Raw genomic sequence first — 17,745 nt, 5'->3', positions numbered from 1 at the left:
ATGCATTTTCATGGATAATGGATTTTGTGCTTTTATCACAATCTCTGCATACAAATGATGTTTCCCTTAATTACAAATACCAGTATGTCTACCAACCTGATGATTGACCTTCCAGGGTCTTCTTGAGTTTGCTTGATTTGTCCCTTATTATGTCCCTTATGGTTAAGAGAGGATTGGGCCTTGGCAGATTTATTAAACCCTGCCAAATTCTATACATGCCTGTCCCAAGTCTGTAATTCAGTAGTAGTTGTTTGTTGGTTGCTGCATATCATAAAATTGAGAATGGAAATGGGGAATGTGTCAAAGAGACAACAACCCGACCAAATAAAAAACAACAGCAGAGGGTCACCAACAGGTCTTCAGCAAGCGTTTTACTGCCAGTTGGGAGAAGACCAAGTGACCTCATTTCTATACCCCAGTCACCCTTGGGGTTCTATTTCTTTGTAGTTGTGTCTGTTAAACTAACCCTTTTATGTACAAACCTGTAGGCATGTTCCATTCAGCTTGTACTCTGGGTCTGTTTGATTGGCCCTCTGATGGATATTGTGACATTGGCTGAGACAGATCAGACTCCATCTTTAAAAGCTCCTGAGCTTTCTGAACCTGCAATTGCAATAAGTGATAGCTTTCTTCAAAAAATAAAAAATATTTTTGAAACAAAAAAATGTTTTTTTAAATCTGATACCAGAATTAAAAAATTACAAGGAAAAAATTAAACAAGAGAAGAACATGATTTCAATAAACAATGACTCTTTTTTTGTAAATCTGGAAAGTTTTCATAAAAAGAAAACTTTTAAAAAGGAAGGATTGATTGATTTTTGGTATTTTAACACCAAATTTAGTGCCAATTTTGGGCTATTTTGTGGCAGCCAGTTTTTAATTGTGGAAGCCAGTGTGCCCAGAAAAAGCCACCAACCTTCTATAGGAAAACTGACAATCACAGTCAATAAAGATTGGAGTTTAGTGCAACCACAAGAGTGGGGTTTGACCTGAGTATTAACTCACCAGTAATTACAGTAGTAGAATTACATATATAGACCACTTGGCCACTGAGGCCGTTATATCAAAAAATGAATACTTATTACAATATTACAAGCAAGTTTGACACAAAACTTTTGCACACAGATTTGATTTGATTCAAACACACAAAGAAAAAGTTAAATGGGCTGTCCTGTTTCTCTAAGCACTAAATGTGCTTAAGTGTGTCTAAGGCCATGGGCTTTAGATATTTTTAAATAAAGATGTTTTTCCTATATAACAAAATGACACTGATCTTACCCTGGCTTGAATATAATCATTGCCTTGAACTTCTTCTTGATTGTCCTCATCAATGTCATCTACATTGTCCTTGACCTTACCAAACATAAGGTCATGGTCAGATATACCAAATATATCTAGGGATAATAATAAGTAAAGTTAAAGTATATACTTGCACAAAATTATATATAAATTACATGATAACTTTAAACATTTAAATATGTAATTTTTACCAAGAGAGCATAAACCCACAATGTACCATTTTATTAAACTAGAGAGTATAGATATGCTATATGATCACCTATCAACCTATGTGTCTATATAAACCCATAATGTATCATAATATTTACCTAGAGAGTATAAATATGCTATATGAGCATCTATCAACCTGTGTCTATATAAACCCATAATGTACCATTATACTAACCTAGAGAGTATAAATATGCTATATGAGCATCTAACGACTGGTCTGTCTTCCTGAAGCCACTATGCATTTCTTCTAACTGTTGTTGTGTTGATGATACCCGTGGATTATTTAGCTCAAACAGCTCCTTTAATTCTTGTTTGGTGAAATATCTAAGAATAAAAATAAAACTTAATAATTGGCTTTCAAATGTCCAATGTGTAATTTACTGTAATACATAACCATTCTATATGCACATTTAACCTGTTCTAAAATGGAAATAAATGCAATTTAGCAACAAGTTCTACAACTTCAATTAAAACTTAAAAAATATAGAACCTGTGTTGCTCACCAGTATCTAAGTGCATTTTCAACAATAACCACTCTCTTACATTAAAGACGAGAATATAATTCAGTATTATGATCTCTTTATTGTCGATCTAGTATTGCTGATCACATTTCTATGTTTAAGATTTAGTGTTTTTCCAATATACAAATAATGGGTTAAAGTTATCATTCAAAGGCAATTACTTTAACAAGGAGTAGCCTTTTCAATAGTTGTCTGGCGTGAAAAGGACGATAACTCAATTTTAGAATTAAATATTTTTGGAGACGGTCAATTTCTGGAATTGCATGCTTTATCATCACGATTTTTTTCTTTGGCCGTCGACGACAGAACTATTGCTGCATTCTTTGACTCTAAGATATATTTAACAAGGCAGTATTATCAATGTATTATCGTGGTATCAATATAGGTTAGTAATGCTAGATACCTGAAAGAAAATTGTCAGAAAAAAATAATTGTGACTATTTGTCCTGTGATTTTTTGTCCGTGACTTTTTGTCTGTGACTTTCTGTCCTACATTCTTAAATTTCATTGTAAAAGAAATTGGTCCTGAATTTTGAAGTGAAGTAGCTGAAAAAGGTTAAATATTAGTGAAAAGAACTCAAGTTCTCCTTAAGTAACATAAAATTGTCCATATTTTGAGTTACATTCGATGAACGTTCTATAATTTTGATATAAATTGGTTAAAAATTAGTACATCACACTGTAAGACTATTATTGAGAAAGCACTGTTGGGATTTTTAAAATTTTCATTTATTGTCTAAAAAATAATATATCTGAGTGTTTGGGTCATATTGTGTGTAATTGCATTGTTGGTTAGTTGTTAATTCCAGATAACTTTTATTCTCATACATAAAATCCATAAGAACAAAGCTAAACAAAGTGTTTCACTCAACAACAAAAAAGCAATTTTATAAGTTAATCCTAGACCCCCATTAATAAGATTTTTGGTGCTAATCTGTTACATCATTAATACAGGTATAATCTTTGTAAAAATCCCCTACATTCCTAGATAATTACCTGTATACAATGATGTTAATTAAGATAAAATACTTATATATTAATAAGATTAAATATAAATATGTTCCTACAAACAAATACCACCCCCTGACTGAATTTATATGACAAAATTCTACAATCAATTACATAGTCTGTCTTAAATTATTCTATAACATTTTTTTGCTTATAAAATAATAACCACATATATAGTTTTCATTTGGCATCATATGGCAAATAAATAATTTAAAATTAATTGTCTCTAAATAGTTCATAAAAAATGTAGAAAAATGTTTTACAGATGGTAAACGGACAGAAAGTCACAGGACAAAAAGTCACAGGACATAAAGTCACAAATTTGATAGGACAAAAAGTCACAGGACAAAAAGTCACAAATAGTTTGTTGACAATTATTTGAATATATAAGAGAAATATCTTGAAATCTTTACTGTTTAATACAAATATTCATATTAAAGTGTAGGAAATGTGTCATTATACTTGAAAAAAGAAGATTTATTTAATTTTAATCATGCAAATGGTATATTTCTTGGCACCATGAAGCCATTTAAGTGCAAAGCCACGTTGACATTTTGTTTTTTTAACAATTATTTGATCATCTTTGATATTTTTTGGTAAATTTTGTTTACAATGTTGGTTTATATACAATAGTTCAAGAAAAATGCATAAATATTTTTGTAGAAATAAGTGTTTTTTATTCAAAGAAAATATTCAGAAAAAATGTATTGTGACTTTTTGTCCTGTGACTTTTTGTCCGTGACTTTTTGTCTGTGACTTTTTGTCCTGTGACTTTCTGTCCTACATTCCTACAGATTACCCAGTCCAAATTGAAGGTTTCATTGGTGTGTATTTTTTTAATGTTTAAATATTGCAAGGAGTTTTGTTAAATCAAATCATCTCATCATACTTTCATATAAAACATTTTTTATGTAACTTACACATTTCAAATAAATTGAATTGTATGATGAACTTCAATAAAATCTAAAAGCTAATAAGATGTTCCCAAAAAAATAGAACTTATTATAAACCATAAACATTATATCAAAATGAATTTGTGTAACTGCTTTTACCTTATATCCTTACAATTGTTGGCTTTCAAAATAGGATTGGGAAATATAGTTTTACCTGAAACTTTTATTTCAGATATATAGATATAGGAAGATGTGGTATGAGTACCAATAAGACAACTCTCCATCCAAATCACAATTTGCAAAAGTAAACCCTTATAGGTCAAAGTACGGCCTTCAACACAGAGCCTTGGCTTATCCGAAACAGCAAGCTATAAAGGGCCCCACAAGATGACTTGTGTAAAAAAGATTCTTCTCACATCAAATGGCCTCGTTATCTCATTGTCAAACCTTTAAAAAAATAATTAAAAAGTTACTTTGCATATAATTGTTCAAGAAAAATACAAAAATCTTTTTTTTTATAAACAAATGAAGCACAGAAACTCAAATGACAATAAGTCACAATTAAGTTTTATAAACAATTATTAATTCACCCCCCCCCCCCCCCAAAAAAAAAACAAAACAAAAAACTTCAATACATCATTCAACAATTTTATGTAAATGATAAAATTTTAATAAGAAGGCTGTCAAACTGACTATATTGTGCAAAGAAATAAAAAGGTCATATAAAATCTATAATAATCAATTATTTATGAGCTTTTTTCCATAAAACTTTCTCAATGTCTAAATTATGTTGTTTGCTTAAAATTTTAACTTTTGTCTTTCCCATTTACTCTAGATGTAAATATCGACCAATAGGTTTATTGTTAGTAATGGTTAACATGGGAATAAACCTTACATAACTATGGCTTAAATATGCTTTTATATAACAATTATTTTTGTACATAAGATGGCTTGACTTAGTCTGTGTTTTTTTTATTGACATAAATAATAACCGTTTATATGCAACTCTTTTTTAATAGTTACTGGGACAAATACATGAATCAACCACTTTCTAATTATTAAAAATGTAATTTAAAATTGCATTACTATTCTTAAAATGCTTGATAAAAACACAAATATATCTATTTAATAAAGTTTTTTATAATGCAAAACCTTTTCAAATTCCAGAAAATTTAATTCAAGATTTAAATTATTTGAAATAAAAATTAGAATTATTCCTGACAGTAAAAAAATAAATAAACATGTAATTGACATATGTATTGTCACTACAGGAGATGAAATTGAATTTCCAGTGTGGTTGGACAATGCACTGATACTGACATCTTTATTGTCACATGACAAAATAGCAGACATGTGACAAACTGGCCAGGGATGTGGGCGGAGCTTACATCCAACAAGGTTAACAAAAAATAAATGCTAATAAATTATGCAAATCATGCATCTGGTTTCTGCTTCTAGTGGCTCAAATGACAATTTTAAGTTAATAAAGTTTATTTCTGAATTAATTATTTGCAATGAAGGCTAATTTTTATTAATAACCAACATGAAATTATTAATTTCTCCTTATGGTGACCCAGTAAGTTTGTTTGTAAACAACAAAAATCCACATGCTCTAGGGTAATAAATTTCCTCTATATCCATCCACATAGTAAGTTAATTAGGTTTTTCTTCTTAATTTGGTCACAACAAGTTAGTTAATTCAATCAAATTATATTTTTAAATGTTTACATGTGTGTGCAGGAATGTTGGTTGTAGGGCTAGGTGACTAATTTGTTTTTCTTTGTTCTGAGGTGACCACAGCAATTTAGATGTATTGTTCAGATAAGAAGATAAGAGGCTCAGTTGTTTGGACATGCAAATTTATGTAATAACAAAAAGCCCACCCTAGGGTGTTCCAGTGGTCATTCTTGTTGGTCAACATGTAGTGGTCAGTTGAAAGGTAAACAGTCAAACAGAATAGAAGCTCTTAAGGTAAGTGGACTTAAGTTATATATTTTTTAATTTAACTTTTCTAAAATACTTTAAAGTTTACAATATTGTCTAAATCAGAAGGTCTAAATATAATATATCATTCTCTGTTATGTCTTTGTTAAAAGAAAAGACAAAATTTAAACAATTTCATATTGTTTAATTCCATCCACATGTAGAAAAACATCATTTCTTTACTAGTATTTGAGAAAAAATGGAAATAAATGCTTTTTTTTTTCAAAATAGAAATGCTTTGTTAAAAATAGAAGTTAAAAAAAAAACTTTTTTAAATGCATTGAATTTTTTGACAATTAAAATGTTTGGCATGACAATGTTTATTCAGTAATTAACATGTAACCAGACTGACATATGTCACAGTTGTTATTACAATTAACAAGTGTCCACTAAATGGTCAGTTATAGGTCACTACTGTTGTACACACTCATTTAGACATGGACACTTGTGTTGATAACAGCTACATGGTTTGGTGAGTTTGTAAACATTTTGATTTTAAATTTAAAGCACTAAATATTTTATTATTTTGAATCTCATTTAAGTTTATGATTTGGTTCTTCTAATATTTGATCACTCTAAAATTTCCTTAATTGCATGAATTTTTTTATCAAAGAAATTTATCACTAATTCATAAATGAACAGAAATGTGTCAACACTTATGTTATTTTAGTAATTTTTAAGAATAAAAAACATAAATAAAGTACATTAATTTCCTAGTAACAGTTATGTGCATGTGTAACCATGACAACAAGCACTTACTGATGCTGGGGAAAACATGTATATACTTCTAGAACATGATTTGTCATTATTTATTAACCTGAACAATAGTCAGCCTCTTGTTGTGGACTGTTTGTCAGAGAGAAACCATCTGGTTCCTCCCTGGTATCATGTTGTGTGAAGGGTCTAATTACTGCCTGCACCAATATGATGCCAGAGGGAGGGACAGATTGAGATAAACATCACAGATACACACCAGTTTACTTCTGGAGAACAATCACAGGAGGTTGATTTTGTTTCTAACATGAATGATTGCATAAATACAAAGTTAAATGCTATCATGGATTTTCTTACATTATTTTGTGTTGGATTTTTCTTATGCTTTTTTTATCTTCAGTTTATTTTTCGGCTATCTAGCAGTTTTCTTGTGTTTTGTAATCATTGATTTTTTCTCATGTTTTGCTTTCTATGATTAATTTTATGCTTTGGTATTTTAGATTCTTTTGTGGTAAACTATTGACAATTTTCTTATGTTGCTATTTTGGTTTTTTCTTCTGGTTTACTATTTTGGATTTTTTCTTTGCTTTCTTCCATTTGCATAAGTTTTGCTGCCTTAAATTTTTCTTATGTTTTACTATCTTAAATTTTTCTTATGTTTTGCTATCTTGAATTTTTCTTATGGTTTACCTTCTTGAATTTTTCAATGTTCCTTTTGAAATCTTAAAATGCTCAACATGAGAGTTGTAATTGGATTTTGCTCTTTGAAGTCAATTAAATAAGACTTTTTGAGGAACCAGTTGATGATTATATTCTCTTTACCTTTCTATAGTTTATTCTCTTCTGCGACTATAAGAACAGACAGATATCTATTAGTCCTGACATCACGTTCGGTGCTGAGATATATAACTTTCTGCACCAATTTGATGCCAGGTACCAAGGGGTATCAATAAACAGCACCAGAGTTGTATTTGGTACAAGAAGGTGCAATCAAAAATATATACTAAGTCCTTCATTGAAGTCAGGTACTAAGGGGTATCACTTAATATCAATAGATTTTATATTTGATGCAAGCTACAAAAGGGTTTTAAAAACACATTCTGACTTTGTATTTGAAAAAGCCTGAAATTTCTAAATTTTAAAAGATTTTTTTTGTCTCAATTTGATTGCTATTTATAGTTCCATTTAATTACCAGTAACGGTATTCATTTTATTTTTAAATTGACCATTATTCTAATCAAAGCTCTAAAAATGTTGAATTCAAACTGTGCATCCATGAAATTATTATGATTCTCTTATGGGGTTTAGGTAAAAAACGAGAAATGCTAAAATACAAGTTCCAGTTTTCTTGAAAAATGTCATGATAGTATGAATCGTTACAGCTATATTATTATTGCCTTTTTTGAAATCTAAGCAAAGGAAGGAAAAAGTTAAATAAAATTAAAAAAACCTATAATGCTGTAAAAGTAATTTTTAAACTTAAAAATTTGAAGAATTTAATCTTTAATTTAATCAAAACACTTCAAAGAGATCATGTGAATACAAATATTGATTATTTTGATGTAATAATTACTTTCTTGTAATGCCCTTGGGGAAATATTTTTTCTTGATAAAAACATTGTCGTTTGTACAATGTATTTGACATGTTTGCTTTGTAATCAATTCAAACAAATGTGTTAAGTTGTCTCCCTTGATCTCAGGTTCTATAACAAAGGTATGAATTAACACCTGGAGGCAAACTTCCATTGATATCAAAAAACCACTTTATTTGATCCCCTTTATCTCACCATTGATCTCCTTATACCTTGAAAAGAATAAAAAAACTTGTGAAATTCCATTAAGATTTTTTACAATTAACAAAAGATTGTGAATGACAATTAGCTTTAGATAAGAGTTATACAACAGCAGGATATAGATATAAAGGGAGGTAATTAAGATAAAGTTACAGTGGCATTTCTTTTGCTTAGAGATTATCACTTTGTAATCCAGGATTAACTTTGACACCTGCAAAATAATAGTTTATTAAGTAGTAGTTTCTTAGAAAATTTCCATTCTCAATTTTAGAAAAAGGAAAATCAATACATTTTGGTTTCTCATACTTATTATAATGCTGACATTTTAGAAAAAAAAAACATTGTATTCATTGAAAGTTAAAGAAAAATAAATAATTTAAAAAAAAATCATATTTAAACATTTACAAACTGCTGTAATAAGGGTAAGAAATTTGTTTATATTTTTTAATTGTTATTCTGAACTTAAATTCTTTAATGTTGGTTGTTTATTGATATTTTCAACTTATCACAAAAAATGTCTCTAAGATAATTAAGATTTCAGTGTTTAGGAGTTGTTTTCAATTCTTTTGTGAACCTTGCCAGTTGTCTTTTGGGAAATAAGAGTTATCTTTCTTTCCTGTATCAATACAGTGCTGGTGTGTCAAATATTAATTAGCACTTGTTGATGCTGGGGAAGAGGGATACCATATACATCATTCACACAGGAACCAGATATTTGTTTTAATTGTGCTTATGTTTTAATTAGCCTATGGTGGATTTATGAAGAGCTGGCCAGTTACTATGGTAATGTGCTGGTGTAAAGAAGAGTTGTCCTAATTTTCCTAGTATTTATAATGTGCTGGTGTGTAATATCAACTAGCACTTACTAATGCTGGGGATAGACTGGACTTAACATCAATAAAGTATCAAATGCATAGATTGCTTCTAATGGAAATTTATTGGTTGCATATCATTGCAGTCCTTTTGTTTCTACAAAGCAGACTTGAAGGCTTCTGGTTATGATGTTTGATGTTTGATATTTGGTGTTTTAACACCACTTTTAAGCAATGTATTTTGGCTATTTCGTGGCAGCCTGTTTTTATTAGTGGAGGACGATGGAGTGCCTGGAAAAAACCACAGACCTTCAATAGGAAAACTGACAATCCTAGTCAATTAAGATTCGAGTCACAAATGGTACTAAATCACAATCTTGTGGATGATTCTTGAAAGATCGAGTTCTATCAATTGGGAATTCATAATTTTGAAGGATGGACCTTTTATTAATGTAATAATTGTTAAAACCATCTTGGAAAACACTGCCATAATATCAAGACATGATCAAATTTTAATTTAAAAAAAAATGATCTGTGAAGCTTTTCATTTCTATTAATGTAATTTCATCTTTTTATCAAGACTTTTCTTACCAAAACAGAAAAAAATGCTGTTGATTTTTTTTAACACAAGCCTCTTAAGTTAGGAGAAAAAAACAGATATCTAATTTTCATTTTATAAGACTGTCTTATCATATTTTATTTTAAAGTCCTTCAATTACATATCTATTTTAAGTGACATAAACATTAATTTTATTACATTTTCTAAATTTAATATAAAATTCTGTGAAAATTTGAAGGTAACATTACAACTTTACATCAGTTAAATGTCCTATAATTAAAGTCTGCAGGTGTGTGAAATTAATGTAAATCACAATGTATAAAACACAATGAAGTTACTAGGTTTTACATGTTATATAATTACAACTCACAAATATATCTGGTATCAAAACAAATACCTTTTTTAAATTAAGATAAGGTATAACAAGAATGTGTCCAAAGTACACGGATGCCCCACTCGCACTATCATTTTCCATGTTTAATGGACCACGAAATTGGATAAAAAATATAATTAGGCATTAAAATTAGAAAGCTAATATCATAGGGAACATGTGTACTAAGTTTCAAGTTGATTGGACTTCAACTTCATCAAAAACTACCTTGACCAAAAACTTTAACCTGAAACATGCACTTTCATTTTCTATGTTCAGTGGACCGTGAAATTGGGGTCAAAAGTTTAATTTGTCTTTAAAATTAGAAAGATCATATCATAAGGAACATGTGTACTAAGTTTCAAGTTGATTGGACTTAAACTTCATCAAAAACTACCTTGACCAAAAACTTTAACCTGAAACATGCACTTTCATTTTCTATGTTCAGTGGACCGTGAAATTGGGGTCAAAAGTTTAATTTGGCTTTAAAATTAGAAAGATCATATCATAAGGAACATGTGTACTAAGTTTCAAGTTGATTGGACTTCAACTTCATCAAAAACTACCTTGACCAAAAACTTTAACCTGAAGCGGGACAGACGGACGAACGGACGAACGAACGGACGGACGAACGGACGCACAGACCAGAAAACATAATGCCCCTCTACTATCGTAGGTGGGGCATAAAAATAACCTTTGACCATGTCTTAGCCAGTTTTGTTTGACACAATTTGAAGAGGACCTTTGATGCTATTTCACGAACTTAATGAAATCTATGTCTCATAAATATTCACAGACCTCACAAATTTATGTTGTCTAAAAAATATTAACCCAGACTCTTAAATAACAAAAAATACTAAAAATTAAAAAAAACATTTTCAAAATATTGCTTTAGAAATTCTCTAATAAATCATAATAAACTGTTATCACAAAGATATGTCTCGCCTTTTTGTAATTTTGATTGTGCAAATGTTGAAATCAAAATAGCAATACTTTAACGTCTTACACAAGTTATGCAAATATTCAAAGTCAATGAACCATGACTGAGTTACATGGCTAAACAATCTCCATGTAAATGAGATGTGCCAATGCTAATACAATTGCATACCAAATACCATTGACTTATTATAAGTCGTTCCCAAACCTAAATACAAACATTAACTTGTTAACTATGTAAAAGTTTCAAAGTCAATGAATGAACCATGAAGAGGGGTTGGACAATATAATCTCCATGGAAACGATACTTGCAAATTCAAAAAAAATGCATACCAAATATCATTGACTTTCCATTAGAAGTTCATCTTAAACTGATCTAATTACAAACTAATACATGTAAACTAAGATAAGTTTCAAAGTCATAAGACTGTGACTGAGGGGCAAGGCTAAATATTTTCCATGGAAATGAGATGTGCCAATGCTTATACAACTGAATACTTATTAGCATTGGCCTACCACTAACGGTTTCCCTTCAACTGACATAATCACAAACTAATACATGATAACTTAGAAAAATTTTCAGTCAATAGACCATGACTAAGGGGGGGGGGGGGGGGGGAGTCAAATTATCTACATGGAAATGAGATATGCCAATACTTATACAACTGCATACCAAATATCATTGACCTACCACTTGTGGTTCCCCATAAACTGACCTAATCACAAACTAATACATGTAAAATAAGCAAAAGTTTCAAAGTCAATAGACCATGACTGAGGGGGCAGGGCCAAATAATCTCCATGGAAAGGAGATGTGCCAATGCTTATACAACTGCATACCAAATATGATTGACCTACCACTTGTGGTCACCATAAACTAGACCTAATCACAAACTAATACATTATTGACCCCAGCTGATTGACCCCATCGCCGCCGGAAATAGCATACCTATGTCTCGCTTTTTGACTCCGTCAAGGCAAAACAAAAGCTTCTGTTAAAGCTACATTAAATTGAAGACATAAGTTGATGTCTAATTTAATAAAAAAAAACACATAGCAATTGAATGAAAAACAACTGAATTATTCCATGTCACGTGATAACGTTTCACCCAATAGAATTGTTTAAAATATATGTAAGGTATAATAACATCAAAGAACATAAAACCCTTATCATAGTCAGCTATTCAAGGTCCACACATTATAACTTGTACCTGTAAGTATTACATACACTATATATATCATCAAAGAGCATAAAACCCTTATCATAGCAAGCTATTCAAGGTCCACACATTATAAATTGTACCTGTAAGTATTACATACACTATAAGGCATCCATAGTCTGATGGAATGTCTCTAATTCCACTAAGATACATACACTATAAGGCATCCATAGTCTGATGGAGTGTCTCTAATTCCACTAAGATACATACACTATAAGGCATCCATAGTCTGATGGAGTGTCTCTAATTCCACTAAGATACATACACTATAAGGCATCCATAGTCTGATGGAGTGTCTCTAATTCCAATAAGATACATCCATTATTGTTTGCTGAATGATAATTTTCAATAATTTAAGAGGGGATCTTTAAGCATTTAGTTCATATTTTATTGAAAAACATGAAAAATGCATGGTCTCTAATTTCATTTAGCATCACCTTGGTGCAAGGGACTTAAATATCAGTAGGGTTTGTAATACCTGTATGGGTTTGTACTGTTTCCTGTTGTCTGTCTAGTGATGGAATCTTTGAATATCTGCCTTCTATAGATCTTCTCCTCTACAGTCCCACAAGTGATCAACCTGTAGATGACCACATTCTTCTCCTGTCCTATTCTAAAGGCTCGGTCTACAGCTTGTGCATCAGTCGCAGGGTTCCAACTTGGGTCATCTAAAAAATGCACACGTTAACTTTTTGTATGTTGTTATTGGATTTTTAAAAAAGTCGCTTTCAATTTATACTGATATCATATTTGTTCTGTACTCATTTTCTTTTTTATTGGGGTATGTGCTTTGTAGTCATTTGATGTGTCGAACCTTTTTTCAACTGATTTTTATAGATAATTCTTTTGCTGTTTTTTTCAAAAATACTCCACTGTACCAGGTTGGAGGAAGGGATGGACCCACAATTGTTTAACCCTTCCACATTATTACTTTCCCAAGTCAGAAGCCTTTAATCTAGGGGTTGTCATACTTTATATTTGTTTATAATGTTATGACCAAAATCAGACCTTTGGTTTTCTTTTTTGAATTGATTTAACATTTTGCTATGTTTGCTTTATGGTATTGGATTTATTCATTATTGAAGGTCATACAGTGATCAGTTGCTAACATCTGCTAACATCTGTATCATGACATGTTGATTCATTCTCAGTCCTACCACGCCTCCTTATTTTATATTTAGAATTTATATAAACACTCTTTACAAATTGGCGGTCATTGATAAAAATAGACCACACATTTGTCTTTCATCTCCATTTATTAATGTAGTCATACTGTTATAATGTTACAGTAGTTTTCTTTCTAAACAGAACATGAAATAAAAATGTATCAAAGGGAGACAATTTTAATGTCACAACTGTACTATCTACTCACAAATAACCACTCTGTCTGCTGCTGTTAGTGTCAACCCAACACCTCCAACCTATTAAAAAAAATTAACAGGCAAAAATTAGTCATACGTTAGTCCTTGCAAGGTGGGATTTGTGAGTTAGAAAAAAATATAAAATCTTGTTCATGGTGACAAAATGAGATATGACTTAAGACAGACATCACATAATAATATGATATCAGAATACAATTGGGATTTTGTTTTAAATAGAATCTGAATCAAGTTGCATGTTCATTTATTTCTTTAGATCTATATTACTCTATCAAAGTGGTTAAAAAAGGAAAAAGATGAATAAATAAAATATTCACTTTCTGGTAAAAAAATAATCCCTTTTCGATTTTCTAAGTTTAAGACATGTTGCAACCTTATCCATTATATCTTACTTGTGTTGTCAATAGAAATACAGAGTATCTGTCATCAGTCTGAAACTTCTGCATTCTTTGATCTCTCTCAGACAAATGTGTAACTGTCCCATCTAATCTTAACACCATGTGTCCCTACAATGAACAAGAATTACACATATGTAACTGTCTCATCTAATCTCAACACCATGTGTCCCTACAATGAACGAAGATTACAAATGTGTAACTGTCCCATCTAATCTTAACACCATGTGTCCCTACAGTGAACAAGAATTACACATATGTAACTGTCCAATCTAATCTCAACACCATGTGTCCCTACAATGAACAAAGATTACAAATGTGTAACTGTTCCATCTAATCTCAACACCATGTGTTCCTACAACGAGAAAAGATAACACATGTGTAACTGTCCCATCTAATCTCAACACCATGTGTCCCTACAATGAACAAAGATTACACATGAGTTACTGTCTCATCTACTCACAACACCATGTTTCCCTACAATTAACAAAGATTACACATGAGTTACTGTCCGATCTATAATCTCAACACCATTTGACCCTACAATATAATGTCATGTCTTTTATCAATACCAAGTATCCTCACAATGAGAAGAGATTACAAATGTGTAAAGTCCCATCTTAACTCAACAATATGTGTTCCTACCAAAATAACAAGTGAAACTGTGAGCTACTGCTCACTGATGATACCCCCGCCGCAAGTGGATAATTTTAATAGTGTAAAAATATGCAAGTGTTCAGAAATCCTTGTATTGTAGTTCCTGAGAAAAATGTGATGGAAATTTTCAACTTGGTTATCATGTGTAAAATAGTACAAGTGTTCGGTAAACAGGAAGTTGTTGAGTGATGAATCTGAAAACGCATCACACAGTATAGCATACTTATATAAACCTTGAAACAAAATTTCAGAAATCCTTGTATTGTAGTTCCTGAGAAAAATGTGACGGAAATTTTCAACTTGGTTATCATGTGTAAAATAATACAAGTGTTCGGTAAACACGAAGTTGTTGAGTGATGAATCTGAAAACGCATCACACGGTATAGCTGACTTGTATAAATCCTGAAACCAAATTTCAGAAATCCTTGTATTGTAGTTCCTGGGAAAAATGTGACGGAAATTTTCAACTTGGTTATCATGTGTAAAATAGTACAAGTGTTCGGTAAACAGGAAGTTGTTGAGTGATGAATCTGAAAACGCATCACACGGTATAGCATACTTATATAAACCTTGAAACAAAATTTCAGAAATCCTTGTACTGTAGTTCCTGAGAAAAATGTGACGAAAATTTTCAACTTGGTTATCATGTGTAAAATAATACAAGTGTTCGGTAAACAGGAAGTTGTCGAGTGATGAATCTGAAAAGGCATCAAACGGTGTAGCAGACTTATATAAACCCTGAAACCAAATTTCAGAAATCCTTATATTGTAGTTCCTGAGAAAAATGCGACGAAAAATATTCATGGGACTGACGGACTGACGGAAGGACAGACAGAGGTAAAACAGTATACCCCCTTTTTTCAAAGCGGCGGGATTAAAAAATATGCATGTGTTGCTTATCATCAATCTAAACACCATGTGTCCCAAAACAAATGTTTACCCAGACAGCAGCAATAGCTGGTGAGACACAGGGTTCTGTGAAACTCTTGAAATCAACTGTTAATAGCTGATATAAAGAGTTTCACACAACCCTGTGTCTCACCAGCTATTGTTGCTGTCAGGAGAAACACGGAATGATGAATGTCTTATTCGTTACAAGGGTTCTTTACAGTGAAGGGTGTCACACTTTCCCTACAAAAGGCACTAGATTTAACATGCCCATTCCACTGAGTGGCTGAGTATTTATCCATCACACACAGTCAAACTAAACACACTTTGAGGAGGAACCATAAACTTGAACCAATTTCTTTACCCCTTGGTCTACCTGGAGGGTATCCTGAATATGCATGTAATAATTGCCAATGGATGTTAAAGCCATCCAACATTTACACCTTTACAAAGTATACAAGACTGATTATTGTTATACTATATTCTTAACCCTATTATTTCAGTATGAACTGCACATAAATTTGTAAAATTCAAAGGAAAAGATTTATATAGACAAGACCATAATTTCAAAACAATACATCCCTCCCTTAACATTGTGATGCAGACAATTTAAGTTATACATACCCTATTTGAAATAACTTTATAAATAATATCTAATAGTTTCCTGGACTGGGAGAATACTAATGTCCTATGCCCCTCTGCTTTTAATTTGTCCAGTAACTCCACCAGCACTATGAGTTTCCCAGATTCATTAATGAGTATCTGATCATCAACATTTTTAATTTGATTGACAGCACTAAGGTACGCCTCCTCTGATTCTAACTGGTCCTCATCAAGACTGCAAATAAAAGAAATTGATACAGTTGATTACTATTATAGGAAACAGTGTTTTCCTTAGAAAGAAAGGGGGGGACAATGCATTTATCAAAGTCAACATCCTTTAAAATTTGAAATGCTATAGAATTCTTCATAAAATGTTAGTTGGGATCCTTAAATAATCATTGTGCTCATTATTATTTAAATTGTTTTGTCAGAAACTATTGTTTTGATTTTACCCATGATCCTCTAGTCCTAGTTGAGCTACAGCTCTCGTAGACAGTAATCTTGGGTGGTCTGTTATTTTCTTAAGAACAGTCAATGCAACCAGTGGTGATTTCTTTGTCATCAGTAACTGAAAATTATAAATATTCATTGTAACATTCTGAAGGAGCTCAATTGACCAATCTAATTGATCAGTTTATATCATTGATCAACCCAGGTATCATCCTGGTGAAAACTAACATTACATTTGAAAGAAACAAGAATGTGTCCATAGTACACGGATGCCCCACTCGCATAATCATTTTCTATGTTCAGTGGACCGTGAAATTGGGGTCAAAAGTCTAATTTGGCAATTAAATTAGAAAGATCATATCATAAGGAACATGTGTACTAAGTTTGAAGTTGATTGGACTTCAACTTCATCAAAAACTACCTTGACCGAAAACTTTAACCTGAAACTTGCAATATCCTTTTCTATGTTCAGTGGACCGTAAAATTGGGGTCAAAAGTCTAATTTGGCAATTAAATTAGAAAGATCATATCATAGGGAACATGTGTACTAAGTTTGAAGTTGATTGGACTTCAACTTCATCAAAAACTACCTTGACCGAAAACTTTAACCTGAAACTTGCACTATCATTTTCTATGTTCAGTGGACCGTGAAATTGGGGTCAAAAGTCTAATTTGGCAATTAAATTAGAAAGATCATATCATAGGGAACATGTGTACTAAGTTTGAAGTTGATTGGACTTCAACTTCATCAAAAACTACCTTGACCAAAAACTTTAACCTGAAACTTGCACTATCATATTCTATGTTCAGTGGACCGTGAAATTGGGGTCAAAAGTCTAATTTGGCAATTAAATTAGAAAGATCATATCATAGGGAACATGTTTACTAAGTTTGAAGTTGATTGGACTTCAACTTAATCAAAAACTACCTTGACCAAAAACTTTAACCTGAACGAACGAACGAACGAACGGACGGATGGACGGAAGGACGGACGGACGGACGGACACACAGACCAGAAAACATAATGCCCCCCTACTATCCTAGGTGGGGCATAA

At 31.5% G+C, this 17,745-nt stretch overlaps 1 protein-coding gene across 1 annotated transcript in view; it reads right to left on the bottom strand.

Moving 5' to 3' along the window:
- Positions 1–17,745, bottom strand: part of LOC143075100 (uncharacterized) — a 37,095-nt gene that overhangs the window by 9,034 nt on the left and 10,316 nt on the right. Inside the window, exons 11-18 of the mRNA XM_076250399.1 lie at positions 16,693–16,808; positions 16,262–16,475; positions 14,090–14,203; positions 13,691–13,739; positions 12,797–12,986; positions 1,685–1,833; positions 1,279–1,394; positions 483–603 (exon numbers count right to left, since the gene is read on the bottom strand). Coding sequence (XP_076106514.1) covers positions 483–603; positions 1,279–1,394; positions 1,685–1,833; positions 12,797–12,986; positions 13,691–13,739; positions 14,090–14,203; positions 16,262–16,475; positions 16,693–16,808 — 1,069 coding nt within the window. The remainder of the gene's footprint in view (positions 1–482; positions 604–1,278; positions 1,395–1,684; positions 1,834–12,796; positions 12,987–13,690; positions 13,740–14,089; positions 14,204–16,261; positions 16,476–16,692; positions 16,809–17,745) is intronic.

Source organism: Mytilus galloprovincialis, chromosome 5 (genome assembly GCF_965363235.1).
Source record: "Mytilus galloprovincialis chromosome 5, xbMytGall1.hap1.1, whole genome shotgun sequence".
Lineage (NCBI taxonomy): Eukaryota > Metazoa > Mollusca > Bivalvia > Mytilida > Mytilidae > Mytilus > Mytilus galloprovincialis.
Note: the sequence above shows the minus strand (reverse complement) of the source record. Positions and strands in the feature narration are given on the sequence as shown.